Source organism: Chiloscyllium plagiosum, unplaced genomic scaffold (assembly GCF_037043375.1).
Source record: "Chiloscyllium plagiosum isolate Xiang-an unplaced genomic scaffold, Cpla_swu_hap1 HiC_scaffold_3, whole genome shotgun sequence".
Taxonomy (NCBI): Eukaryota; Metazoa; Chordata; class Chondrichthyes; order Orectolobiformes; family Hemiscylliidae; genus Chiloscyllium; species Chiloscyllium plagiosum.
The window spans coordinates 156,661,563-156,675,645 of NW_028270141.1; the positions used below are offsets into that span (position 1 = coordinate 156,661,563).

The 14,083-nt window shown below is 43.8% G+C and overlaps 1 protein-coding gene across 2 annotated transcripts in view; it reads left to right on the forward strand.

Moving 5' to 3' along the window:
- The window catches only part of degs1 (delta(4)-desaturase, sphingolipid 1), a 43,959-nt gene extending 30,197 nt beyond the window's left edge, over nucleotides 1-13,762 (forward strand). For both annotated transcript variants that reach the window (XM_043687398.2, XM_087984516.1), the window contains exons 2-3: nucleotides 7,262-8,004; nucleotides 12,904-13,762. In XM_043687398.2, the coding sequence (XP_043543333.2) occupies nucleotides 7,262-8,004; nucleotides 12,904-13,047 (887 nt within the window). In that variant the 3' untranslated portion in view covers nucleotides 13,048-13,762. The remainder of the gene's footprint in view (nucleotides 1-7,261; nucleotides 8,005-12,903) is intronic.
- The last annotated feature ends 321 nt before the right edge of the window (nucleotides 13,763-14,083 follow it).

Sequence of the window (14,083 nt, forward strand, 5' to 3'; positions counted from 1 at the left end):
TCAGAAGTAGTTTCTTTGCTCAATAGTAGGGCTGTGGAAAGCACTGCCTGCAACAGTAGTAGATTCTCCAACTTTAGGGCATTTAAATGGTCATTTGGATTAACATCCATGAAAACAATGATGTAGGTTAGGTGGGCTTCAGATAAGTTTCACAGATCAGCACAACATCAAAGGCCAAATGGCTTGTACTGCAGTGTTCTGGTTAAAACTGGCAAATCTGTTGCAGATGTACAGCATGGAAACAATCCTTCAGTTCAACTTGTCTATGTTAACTAGATATCCTAAACTAATCTAGTCCCATTTTGCCCTCTAGGAACCCTATCCCTCTAAACCCTTCCTATTCATGTACCTATCCAGATGACTTTTTAAAATGCTGGAATTGTACCAGCCGCCTCCACTTTGGCAGCTCATTCCATACACACACCACCCTCTGCATTCCCTTGGGTAATTTTTTTTTTGTAAATCTTTCCTCCCCCTAAACCTATGCCTTTTAGTTTTGGACTTGCACCCTCCATGCAAGTCTGTTTACCCTATCTATGCCCCTCAGGTTTTATAAACATCTAAGATCACCCCTCCACTTCTGAGACCCCAGGGAAAACAACCCCAGCCTATTCAGGCTCTCCCTGTAGCTCAAATAGTCTGATCCTTGTCTTTTTTATTTTAGTTTTTTTGATCCCTTTCAAGCTTCAACATCCTTCTAATAGCAGGGAGACCAGGATTGTACATCGGCCACTTTTTTGGCCCAACCAACATCTTGTACAGCAGCAACATGACTTCCACTCCTATACACAATACACTGTTTATTATACTTTCCTTTATTTGTCATTTCTAGCTACCTGCAACTCCACAGCAGGGCAGCACAGTGGCTCAGTGATCAGCACTGCTGTCTCAGCAATAGGGACCCAGGTTCAATTCCAGCCTCTGGTGACTCCGTGTGCAAACTCCAAGCTGACATTCTCCCCATGTCTGCATGGGTTTCCTCAGTCCAAAGATATGGAATCCACTGCCAGGAGAAGTGGTGGAAGCAAGTAGAATTGCAACGTCTAAAAGGCATCTGGCTGGGTATATGAATAGGAAGGGTTTGGAGGGATATGGGCCGGGTGGGATGAGATTGGGTTGGCATCTCCACAGCACAGATGGGTTGGACCAAAGTGTTTGTGTTGTACATCTGACTCTGTGCAGGTTCGGTGAATTAGCCAAGCCAAATTGCCTATAGGTTCTGGGATGTGTAGGTTAGCTGCATTAGTCAGGGGTATATGGGAGCAGGTGTCATAGGGTTGCTCTTCAGAGGGTCAGTGTGGACTTGTTGGGCTGAAAGGCCTGTTTCCACAGCTGTAGGAATGCTAATTCCACTTTCAAGGAACTATGGACCTTTTGTTCAGTAACACTCCCCAGGACATTTTAAGTGTGAATTCTGCCAAGAGTTGTCTTTTCAAAATGCAGCATTTCATTTATCTAAAATTAAACTCCATCCTCTGCTCTGTCTATTGGCCCATCTGATCAAGATCCCATTGTATTGAGATTGCCTTCACTGTCATACACTTACAATTTTGGTATCACATGCAAACTAACTGTACTTCCTATGTTCACATCCTAATCCTTTATAAATGATGAGGCAGTGGACCCACAGATCCTTGTGGCACTCCACTGGTCACAGGCCTCCAGCTTGAAAAGGAATCCTTCACCACTCTGTCTTGATGAAGGGCTTTTGCACAAAACATCTATCCTGCTCCTTGGATGCTGTGCTTTTCCAGCACCACTACTCCAGAATCTGGTTTCCAGCATCTGCAGTAATTGTTTTTACCCTGTCTTCTACCTTTTTTTAAGCCCCTTCTGTACCCAAATGGTGGTTCTTCCTGTATTCCATGTGGTCTAACCTTGCTAACCAGTCTGAGGAACCTTATGTCAATTATGTTCACTGCTCTGCCTTCAATATCTCAACTTCAAAAAAAGTTAGACAATTTCCCAAGCGCACAGTCATGTTAACTATCCCTATTCAGTCCTTGCCTTTTCCAAATGAAATCCTGTCCTTCAGGATTCCCTCCAACTTGCCCACCACTCAGGTTCCCTGGCTTTTCCTTGCCACATTTCTTAAATAGTGGCACCACATTAGCCAACCTCCAGTCTTCTGTCACCTCATCTGGTGACTGTAGATAATCCAAATGTGTCAGCAAGATGCCCAGCAATCGCTTCCCAGAGTTCTAGGGTACATCTGATTATTAGGTCCTAGGGATTAGTCCACTCTTTTTGCATTTTAAAACATCCAGCACCACCACCTCTAATGGTGACATTTTTCAAGATGTCAAATCTGTTTCCCCACATTCTATAATCTTCCATGTCCTTCTCCACAGTAAACACCTCAAAGTCCTGACTGCATACATTCTGCAGTCTGAAAGGTAGTTGCAGCTGGGATGGTGGATTCACAGGTTATAGTTTCAAACTTTCACTAGAAAGGTTCCCGTGGATTTGAAACATAACACCTTCTTCTACAAAAAAGGCAAAATGTTGAAAAGGTAAACTAAGAGAAATTCAGCAGGAAATTGTTAGAATCAATTGGAAGTAAAACACTTTCTGATCAGTTAGCATGGTCTTATGAAAAGTAATCATTTGATTAATGTTGGTTCTTTGTCCATGCTGCTTGTGACATCTTCATTTGGAAATCTATAGATGCAGTATGCCTGGATTTCCAGACAAGCCATAGGATTAGGGTAATTCTGTTGAACAGATGTTTTTCAGACTGGAGGCCTGTGACCAGTGGAGTGCCACAAGGATTGGTGCTGGATCCTCTACTTTTTTGTTGTCATGATTTGGATGTGAGCATAAGGGGTACAGTTAATAAGTTTGCAGATGACACCAAAATTGGAGGTGTAGTGGACAGCGAAGAGGGTTACCTCAGATTACAACAGGATCTGGACCAGATGGGCCAATGGGCTAAGTGGCAGATGGAGTTTAATTCCGATAAATGAGGTGCTGCATTTTGGGAAAGCAAATCTTAGCAGGACTTGTACACTTAATGGTAAGGTCCTAGGGAGTGTTGCTGAACAAAGAGACCTTGGAGTGCAGGTTCATAGCTCCTTGAAAGTGGAGTCACAGGTAGATAGGATAGTGAAGAAGGCGTTTAGTATGTTTTCCTTTATTGGTCAGTATTGAGTACAGGAGTTGGGAGGTCATGTTGTGACTGTACAAGACATTGGTTAGGCCACTGTTGGAATATTGTGTGCAATTCAGGTCTCCTTTCTATCAGGAAGATGTTGTGAAACTTGAAAAGGTTCAGAAAAGATTTGAGGATGTTGCCAGGATTTGAGCTATAGGGAGAGGCTGAACAGGCTGGGACGGTTTTAACATAGAACATAGAAGAATACAGCGCAGTACAGGCCCTTGGCCCTCTGTTGTGCCGATCCAAGCCCACCTAACCTATACTAACCCACTATCCTCCATATACCTATCCAATGCCCACTTAAATGCCCATAAAGAGGGAGAGTCCACCACTGCTACTGGCAGGGCATTCCATGAACTTACGACTCGGAGTGAAGAACCTACCCCTAACTTCAGTCCTATATCTACCCCCCCTTAATTTAAAGCTATGCCCCCTGTAATACCCGACTCCATACGCGGGAAAAGGTTCACACTGTCAACCCTATCTAACCCCCTAATCATCTTGTACACCTCAATCAAGTCACCCCTAAACCTTCTTTTCTCTAATGAAAACAGCCCCAAGTGTCTCAGTCTTTCCTCATACGATCTTCCTTCCATACCAGGCAACATCCTGGTAAACCACCTCTGCACCCGTTCCAGTGCCTCCACATCCTGGCGACCAAAACTGCACACAATATTCCAGATGCGGCCGCACCAGAGTCTTATACAACTGCATCATGACCTCAGGACTCCGGAACTCAATTCCTCTACCAATAAAAGCCAGTACGCCATATGCCTTCCTCACTGCACTATTTACCTGGGTGGCAACTTTCAGAGATCTATGTACATGGACACCAAGATCCCTCTGCTCATCCACACTACCAAGTATCCGACCATTAGCCCAGTACCCCATCTTTTTGTTATTCTTCCCAAAGTGAATCACCTCACACTTAGCTACATTGAATTCCATTTGCCACCTTTCTGCCCAGCTGTGCAGCTTCTCTATATCCTGCTGTAACCTGCCACATCCTTCCTCACTGTCAACAACTCCTCCGACTTTCGTATCATCCGCAAACTTGCTCACCCAACCTTCTAACCCCTCTTCCCGGTCATTTATAAAAATGACAAACAGCAATGGTCCCAAAACAGATCCTTGCGGAACACCGCTAGTGACAGCACTCCAAGATGAACCTTTGCCATCAACTACTACCCTCTGTCTTCTTCCATCCAGCCAATTCCTAATCCAAACCTCCAACTCACCCTCAATGCCATACCTCCGTATTTTTTGAAGTAGCCTACCATGGGGAACCTTATCAAATGCCTTACTAAAATCCATATATACCACATCTACTGCTTTCCCCTCATCAACCTCCTTCGTCACCTTTTCAAAGAATTCAATAAGGTTTGTGAGGCACGACCTGCCCTTCACAAAACCATGCTGACTATCCTTGATCACATTATTCCTATCCAGATGTGCATAAATCCTATCCCTTACAATTCTCTCTAAGACTTTGCCCACAATAGAAGTGAGACTCACTGGCCTATAGTTACTAGGGTTATCCCTACACCACATTTGCTATCCCCCAGTCTTCTGGCACTACTCCTGTAGACAGAGGACATAAAAATCAAGGCCAAGATAAAAATCTTGGAGTGTCGGAGGCTGAGGGGTGACCATATAGAGGCTTACAAAATTAAGGGGCATGGATAGGGTAAATTGGCAAAGTCTTTTCCCTGGGATCAGGAAGTCCAGAACTAGAGGGCATAGATTTGGGTTAGGAGAAAGATCTAAAAGGGACCTGAGGGCAACCTTTTCACTCAGGGTGGTACAGCTCTGGAATGAGCTGCCAGAGGAAGTGGTGGAGGCTGGTCCAATTGCACCATTTAAGTCATTTGGATGGGTATATGAATAGGAAGGGTTTGGCAGGATATGGGCCAGATGCTGGTCGGTGGGACTAGATTGGGTTGGGATATCTGGTGAGCATAGACTGGTTGGACCCAAGGGTCTGTTTCCATGCTGTACATCTGACTCTAGCTAAATCAACAAAGCTGAGTTGGGATAAATGGATCTCCAGTTGGTAAGATGTAGCTATTGGGATACCAGAGTTCATTCAGATCTACAGCATGGTACCTGCCCAGGTTTCACAATTAAACTAATCCCATTTGCCTGCACTTTGTCCATATCCCTTCATACCTATCCCATCCATATATATACATCTGCCACACTGGCAGCCCTTCAATTCTTTCCCCCCTCTAGCTCTGACTCCTTTAAAATCTATATGTTAATGATCTGGGGATAGAAACCAGATACAGATACCAGACACTAAAATAAGAAAGTAAAGAACAATAAAGTGGCTATGGATAGGTAAGTTGAATAAATCAAAATTTGACAATTTAATATTAGGTTATTCATTTCCTTTAAAAGGCTAATATAACTGACTTTGGTTTTTTGCTAAGGGAATAGACTGTAAAAGTAGAGAACCTTGTATCTTTACAAGGCATTTAGTGAGGCCATATCAGGAATATAGTTTACAATTTTGGTCACCTTGAGGGATGTCTTTGCATTGGAGGCAATTCAGGAGATTCACTGATCCTGGAGATGAGTTTGTTCTCAAGAACCATTTTGGCTTGTGGAGCTCCAAAGAATGAGCATATAATCAAAGTATAGATGCTAAAAGGGATTTACGAAGATGCAGAAAGGATTTTTCTTGGACAGTCTGGAACAAGGCTCATCCTTTTTAATTTGCTGCGTCTCTTTCTATAACAAGAGGAATTCTTTCAAAGGATCATGAATGTGAAATGCACTACTCAAGTGTAGTGGATGCTGGGACACTGAATAAATTGAAGGAAAAGGTTTTTAAATGGTCAAGGGGTTAGTGGGCAGAAAAGTGGAGGCCAAAAGATGTGCCACGATTTTGAATGGTGGCCTAGGCTTGGCTGAATAGTCATCTGTTGTGTAACACCTAGAGTAGAATGCTTATTCAAAGGTTCTTGGATGACTCTAAGCTTTGAGTGGAAACTTAGAGTAGAATAGCCAAGTTGCAGCTCTTTTGGTCCAAATAGTACAGCCCAGCTGTACCAGCTGACTGCCGTCAACAATGTTGAGGCTGCGAGGAGAAAGACTTGAGACCTAAGGGACAACTTTTTCCGAGGGTGGGGTGAATGGAATGAGCTGCCTGAGGAAGTGGTGGAAGCTGGTATAATTGCAGCCTTAAACATCTGGATGGGTATATGAATAGGAAGGATTTAGAGGGAAATGGGCCAAGTGCTGGAAAATGGGACTAGATTCAGTTAGGATATATGGTCTGCATGCATGAGTTGGACTGGAGGGTGCATTTGTGCTGTACATCTGACTCTTGAACCCTGATCTGGTAGCTTCTATGGAGACAAACAGTTAATAGTCTAGACTCTCTCTAGAGGATTTGTGAAGAAGACCTAGTAGACTCTACATAATTGTTTCCTTTCTATGATGCTGCCAGACCTGCTAAGTTTCTTCTAAACAAATGCTCCCTTCCAGAATCTGATACTTTGCCTCTTAGTCTAGCTGACTGCAACCTGGCTCTTCTAGTTGCATTTCAGATTTGGGTTAATGGTTTTCATGGCTTTTTTTTCTTGGATCAGTGTGGCAACTAACTTTGATTTCTCAAACAACTTAATTTGTCTTTCCTTTCAACATCAAATACTGCATCGCAGTTTTTAAGTTCAGCAAGTATCAGACTGGTGGTTAAGGAAATAGTTTCTAATGTGTAGTGGAAATCCCATTTGTTTTCCTGAGGGATTTTTTTCTTGCAAGATAAGTGTCAATCCTTGTACATTCTCAAGGTGAAGGAAAGAAATGGAGTCTCCCACTAATTAATTTTGCATTTAATACCTATTGTGCAATACTGGATTCCTTGGCTAATTGCAGAATCATAAGAGCAGGAGGAAGCAATTTGGCCCTTTTTTTTGTTTTGAGCATCTATGTCTAGTCACTCACCCAACTGCTATGTCTAGTCACTTCTGAATGCATGCAATGTTTTTGCATTAAATACTTCCTATGGTAAGTACCTCACTTAGACAATTTTAAGAAGTCACCACAAAATGGAAGATGGATTTGAAATTGACTGACAATTCATTCTTTGTCTTTCAGCTAAATACCCTGAGATTAAGTTGCTGATGGGCCCAGATCCCAACCTAAAATGGATCGTCTCAATGATGGTAGCAATTCAGCTTTTGGCCTTTTACCTTGTGAAGGACTTAGACTGGAAATGGGTGATTTTCTGGGCCTATGTGTTTGGTGGATGCGTCAACCATTCCATAACACTAGCTATCCATGAAATTTCTCACAATGCTGCCTTTGGAAACAAGCATGCCCTGTTGAACCGTTACTTTGGCATGTTTGCAAACCTCCCTGTTGGTCTACCATATTCAATCTCCTTCAAGAGGTATCACATGGATCATCACCGCTACATGGGTGGAGATGGTATTGATGTGGACATTCCCACTGACTTTGAGGGATGGTTTTTTTGCACCAGATTCCGGAAGCTGTTTTGGGTCATCTTGCAGCCACTCTTCTATGCTATTCGCCCACTCTGCATCAACCCCAAACCCATCACTTACCTGGAAATCACCAATCTGATTGTTCAGCTAACCTTTAACCTGCTGGTTTATTATTTTTTGGGAGTAAAATCCATTGTGTACATGCTATCAGGATCTCTCCTTGGTATGGGTCTGCATCCTATCTCTGGGCACTTCATTGCTGAACATTATATGTTTTTGAAAGGTCATGAAACCTACTCCTACTATGGGCCCCTTAATATGATCACCTTCAATGTAGGATATCACAATGAACACCATGACTTCCCCAGTGTTCCAGGGTGTCGGCTTCCTCAAGTGAGTATGTTTAAACTTTTTTAAAACCCAGATCTGACCTTCCCTTTAGGGAAGTTCTGTAGTTTAAAGGTTTAATTGGAAAAAGCCTCAGCATTCTGTTTAAATGCTTTTTTGATTTTGTTTTGCTTCTGATGAGCAAGCAGTCTGGTTCCTAGTAAACTTTGGAGTCATGATTTTATGCAAAGAATATTCCTTGTTCAGCAAGTCCACTTTGCAATCAACACAACTGTTCCAATCTATTAGAGCACTATTAAAGTTGCAGCTTTGCTCCAAACTGACCCAGTCTTCACACTGGTATTGTTCTGGAAGTTTTCTGATAGTTAAAACATACTGCATTTTTAAAATATGTTTGAGACCAGGTGAGCCTTGTCTGTTGTAGGAAAAGGGTTTTGGAAAGAATAGGAGTATTTGTCACCTAGCAAGCAACAATTTGGAGATGGGGCAACATTGTTTTGTCAAGGGCAGGTTATGTGTCTCAAACCTGAGTTTTGTTTAGGTGTTTTTTTTTGAGAAGGTGACTGAGGATGAAGGTAGGGCCATTGATTTGGTGTACATTGACTTCAGTCAAGCCTTTAAAAGTTCCACATGGTAGACTGGAGAAGATGCAGAGGCATGGGATTGAGGGTGATGTCGCAGTTTGGATTAGAAACTTTTTTTTGTAAGAAGACAGTGGTAGTTATGGGAAATGTTCAGCCCAGATTCCATTAGTGGTGTGCCACAAGGATCTGTTTTGGGACCAATAATTGTCACTTTTTAAATATCAATGACTTGGACACAGGCATAGGTGGATGGGTTAGTAAATTTGCAGATGACACTAAAACAAGTGCTGGACAGTGGACGAATGTTGCAGGGGGACTTGGATAAACTGCAGAATTGGGCTGAGGTGACAAAGGGAATTCAATGCAGATAAATGAGGTGGTTTACTTTGGGAAGAATAACAAGAAGGCAGAATACTGGGTCAATAGAAAGATTCTTGGTAGTGTGGATGTGCAGAGGGATCATGGTGTCCATGTACATAAACTGCTGGAAGTTGCCACCAGGCTGATAGTGCCATTAAGGCATATGGTGTTGAGTTCCAGAGCTGTGATGTCATGCTGCAGCTATACAAAATAGTGTGGTCTCACTTGGAATATTGTGTACAGTTCTAGTCACCCCATCACATGTAGGATGTGGAAGCACTGGAAAGGTGCAGAGGAGATTTGCCAGCACATTGCCTGTTCTGGAGGGAAGGTCTTAAAGGTTGAGGGACTTGAGTCTGTTCTCATTGGAGAGAAGCCAGGTATCAGGATTTAGTGAAGACCTATCGGGATTAAATAGGGTGGATAGTTTCATCCCTTGGGATGATTACCTCAGCTTTTGAGGGGTGATGGATTTAAGCCAGATGTCAGACAGGTTCTTTACTCTGGCAGACAGGGCATTCCATGCCCTTACCACAATGTAGTTAACACAGCCACATTAGGAGCATTTAAACAGTCGCTCCTTGGATGAGCTTATGGATGATGGAATAGTGTGGGGGGGCTTAAATTAGTTCACAGGTCAGCACAACATGGAGGGCCTGTTCTGTTCTAATAATTGCTGGAAGTTTAGATGTGGCTAATGAAAGGATGCTACCCCTTTCCGTATCAGCCATTGTAGGAAGAACACGAGTTGGATATCTCCGATCAATATTGTTCTCTAATTGGGAGTTGAAACTGGTATTTCTCAGCTGAGTCAGATGTATAGCACTGAAACAGACCTTTTTTTTTAGTCCAACGTCCATGCTGACCAGATATCTTTAATCTAGTCCCACTTCCCAACACTTGGCCCATATCCCCCTCAACCCTTCCTATTCATATACCCACCCAGATGCCTTTTTTATAATGCTGTAATTGTACCACTACTTCCTCTGGCAGCTCATTCCACTCATACACCACCCTCTGGAAAAAATTGCCCTGTAAGGTCCCTTTTAAATTCTGGAGCACAGGGCTTTAGTATTAGGATATCCAATCCCTCTACACCTCCATCCGCCATGACCAGGGCCTCCAAGCCCTCCGTTTTTTCCTCTCCAGACGTTCCCAACAGTACCCCTCCACCGACACTCTCATTCGTTTGGCCGAACTGGTCCTCACCCTTAACAATTTCTCCTTTGAATCCTCCCACTTCCTCCAGACCAAAGGGGTAGCCATGGGCACACGTATGGGCCCCAGCTATGCCTGTCTCTTTGTTGGCTACGTAGAGCAGTTGATCTTCTGTAATTACACCGGCACCACTCCCCACCTCTTCCTCCGCTACATTGATGACTGCATTGGCGCCACCTCGTGCTCCCGCGAGGAGGTTGAGCAATTCATCAACTTCACCAACACATTCCACCCTGACCTTAAATTTACCTGGACCATCTCTGACACCTCCCTCCCCTTCCTGGACCTCTCCATCTCCATCAGTGACGACCAACTTGACACTGACATTTTCTACAAACCCACCGACTCCCACAGCTACCTGGATTACACCTCTTCCCACCCTACCTCTTGCAAAAATGCCATCCCGTATTCCCAATTCCTCCGCCTCCGCCGTATCTGCTCCCAGGAGGAGCGGTTCCACCATAGAACACACCAGATGGCCTCCTTCTTTAGAGACCGCAATTTCCCTTCCCACGTGGTTAAAGATGCCCTCCAACGCATCTCATCCACATCCCGCACCTCCGCCCTCAGACCCAACCCCTCCAACCGCAACAAGGACAGAACGCCCCTGGTGCTCACCTTCCACCCTACCAACCTTCGCATAAACCAAATCATCCGCCGACATTTCCGCCACCTCCAAACAGACCCCACCACCAGGGATATATTTCCCTCCCCACCCCTCTCCGCCTTCCGCAAAGACCGTTCCCTCCGTGACTACCTGGTCAGGTCCACGCCCCCCTACGACCCACCCTCCCATCCTGGCACTTTCCCCTGCCACCGCAGGAACTGTAAAACCTGCGCCCACACCTCCTCCCTCACCTCCATCCAAGGCCCCAAAGGAACTTTCCACATCCATCAAAGTTTTACCTGCACATCCACTAATATCATCTATTGTATCCGTTGCTCCCGATGCGGTCTCCTCTACATTGGGGAGACTGGGCGCCTCCTAGCAGAGCGCTTTAGGGAACATCTCCGAGACACCCGCACCAATCAACCACATCGCCCAGTGGCTCAACATGTCAACTCCCCCTCCCACTCTGCCGAGGATATGGAGGTGCTGGGCCTCCTCCACCGCCGCTCCCTCACCACCAGACGCCTGGAGGAAGAACGCCTCATCTTCCGCCTCGGAACACTTCAACCCCAGGGCATCAATGTGGATTTTAACAGTTTCCTCATTTCCCCTTCCCCCACCTCATCCTAGCTTCTAACCTCCAGAAACTCGATCCCCTGACCTGTCCGGACTTGTCCGACCTGCCCAGCTCCTTTTCCACCTATCCACTCCACCCTCTCCTCCCTGACCTATCACCTTCATCTCCTTCCCCACTGACCTATTGTACTCTATGCCACTCTCTCCCACCCCCACCCTCCTCTAGCTTATCTCTCCACGCTTCAGGCTCTCTGCCTTTATTCCTGATGAAGGGCTTTTGCCCGAAACGTCGATTTTGCCTGTCCTCGGATGCTGCCTGAATTGCTGTGCTCTTCCAGCACCACTGATCCAGAATCGAGTATTATCAATGTTATCAGGGTCCACAGACTTGGCAGTATCCAATGCCTCAAACTGTTTGGAGTGAATCTATTTGGCTGAAGACTGGTTTCTGTACTAGGAAGACAAGATTGATATTGATCATCCCTGTTGCACTTCGGCTGAAGGTTTTGTGGCAAATGTTTCAGCCTTGTCTTTCACAATGTACTCGGCAGTCAACACTCCCGATATTCTGGAGCTGCCACCTTGATTAATTGCCCTGTTTGACTGGATGTCAGCACTGCAGAACTGAGTTCTCATCTGTTGGCAGTGGGATTGCTTGCTCTATCACTTCTGTTTGACAGAAGTAGTCCTGCTTAGTAACTTCAGGTTGACACAATCTTTTGATGTGCTGTATAATGGGCTTCACTTTGATTTAACAGCACAAGTGTTGATTAGTCATTAACCCACTTCTGAGATGAGATTTAACCTGGGCCTCCCTAATCATGGATGCTGCCTCTCCTCCAGAGGAGATTATAATGGAGTGATTCTGGCTTTAAATTTGTTAGCAGCTGCAACTAAACCCTAAAAGTTGAGTAACCACTCCTGATATTTGTTTTAACCATTTCAAAAGTTGATGCACTCACTTCCACTCCATCTGTTGGTGCAGGACTTGCAGGTTTGACCTAAGCTGATTTTTGGTTCAATTCATACACTTAATACTAGACTCAGATTTTAGTTAAACTTCATTTATTGGCTGTACTTGTACCTGTCTAATCCCTATCTCCCCTGTGTACTGATTAGCAGTATATGCTTGTTTTAATCAATGTTATCTCCTTGGAATGTTCAATACTGCCAAACAGTATTGCACTTGAGGTTTGCATTTTCCATCATAGGATTACTGCAGGGTAAACAGTAGCTGCTTCGAAACAGTGACTCTTCAAAATGGAATTTTATTCACAAGAGGAATAAAGTAGAGAATCATGTGCAGTCTTTTTTTTAAAGCCAAAATTTTAGTGTGGAAATGTCAGTCTGCTAATGTTGGTATTTGCATCCCATCCTCATGAATTCAGGAGCTGTATCCTCTCCACTTCAAAGGAGATGGACATGTGCCACTTTCTGCTGGCTTTTTTTTTTGCCAGATACCTTCAAGGAGAGCAATGATGCCAGTATTCTGGCTAATACTGTTGCTTCAAAAAGTGGTTATTCTCACCAAGTATTGCATTCTACATTTTTAGTACTGCACTTCATTGTTTATATAACTGTCTTGGTACTCCTTAGGTGAAGAAAATTGCTGCTGATTATTATGACAACTTGCCACAATATTCATCCTGGGTGAAAGTGCTGTATGACTTCATCATGGATGATACCATCAGCCCCTACTCTCGGATTAAGAGGAGTGTGAAAGATGCCAAACAAGACTAAAATGGATCTGAGAACTGACGCAATAAGCTAGCTTGCCTGCTAGAATAATTGATGCTTTTGTACAGATCTCTTATTTTAAGAACAATGTATTGTTTTCTACAAACTGTGCACTAGCAAAAATTCTAACGTGGTTTGTCTGCTTGTTCTACCCTTTTTACTCAAAGTTCAAATAAAGCTAAAACTTGTTTCATTTGAGGGTATGAAACATTTTATAACTGCTTACACTTTTGCTTCTGAACTGATTTTTCACTCTTTCTTTTTTGCTCTCACTCTTCCCTCCTCTCCCAGTACCAGAACTTTCAGTGTGATGGGAGGCAGAAACGTTCATGTCAGGTTCTGATTTGCAAGTGCCTAACCAAGAGATCAGGGTGGGTCTGTATTGGTAAGCTTCCTTTTAGAAGTGACAGCTTCCTGATCTTGCAGGAGATGGCTTATAGGATTTGTCAGTATTAAACTGTAGTTCAGCCCAATTGAAATGAGGGCCCTATTGCCTAACCAGCTCACTGTCATTACTAAATTAACCTGTTTTAACTGCTACGGACTCTCTCTCTCCCCCTCTCTCTTTCCCCCTCTCTCTCTCTTTTTGCATTTGAGGATCAGTTCTAGCTTAAACTTTTTAAGCAAAAGATTACTTGTGTATTGTGAAGCTATCTGTTTACCATTGTCAAATTGTTCAACATTGTGCAGTTAATAAAGATTTGAAATGTGAAACTTCTGTGCAGTCTGGATCCATATTTGTTAAATTTGCTTCAGTTTGTGTTCCTTAACACCACACCATATTTTTCAAATCCTTGATTTTATTTTAAAAAATCTTGGGTCTGCTGTAATCCCTCCTTAATAGGAAAGGAGTTCATAAGGATACAGGAGTAGAGTTAGGCTATTAGCCCAGAATCTGATCTGCCATTTGATCAGGCTGATCTGCTCCTCATTCCCATTTTCTTGCTGCCTTCCCCATATCCCTTCAACTCATTGACAGATTTTTAAAAACTGGTACTCCTCCCCTCTGCATCCACTGCATTTTAGGGTAGCCAGTTCC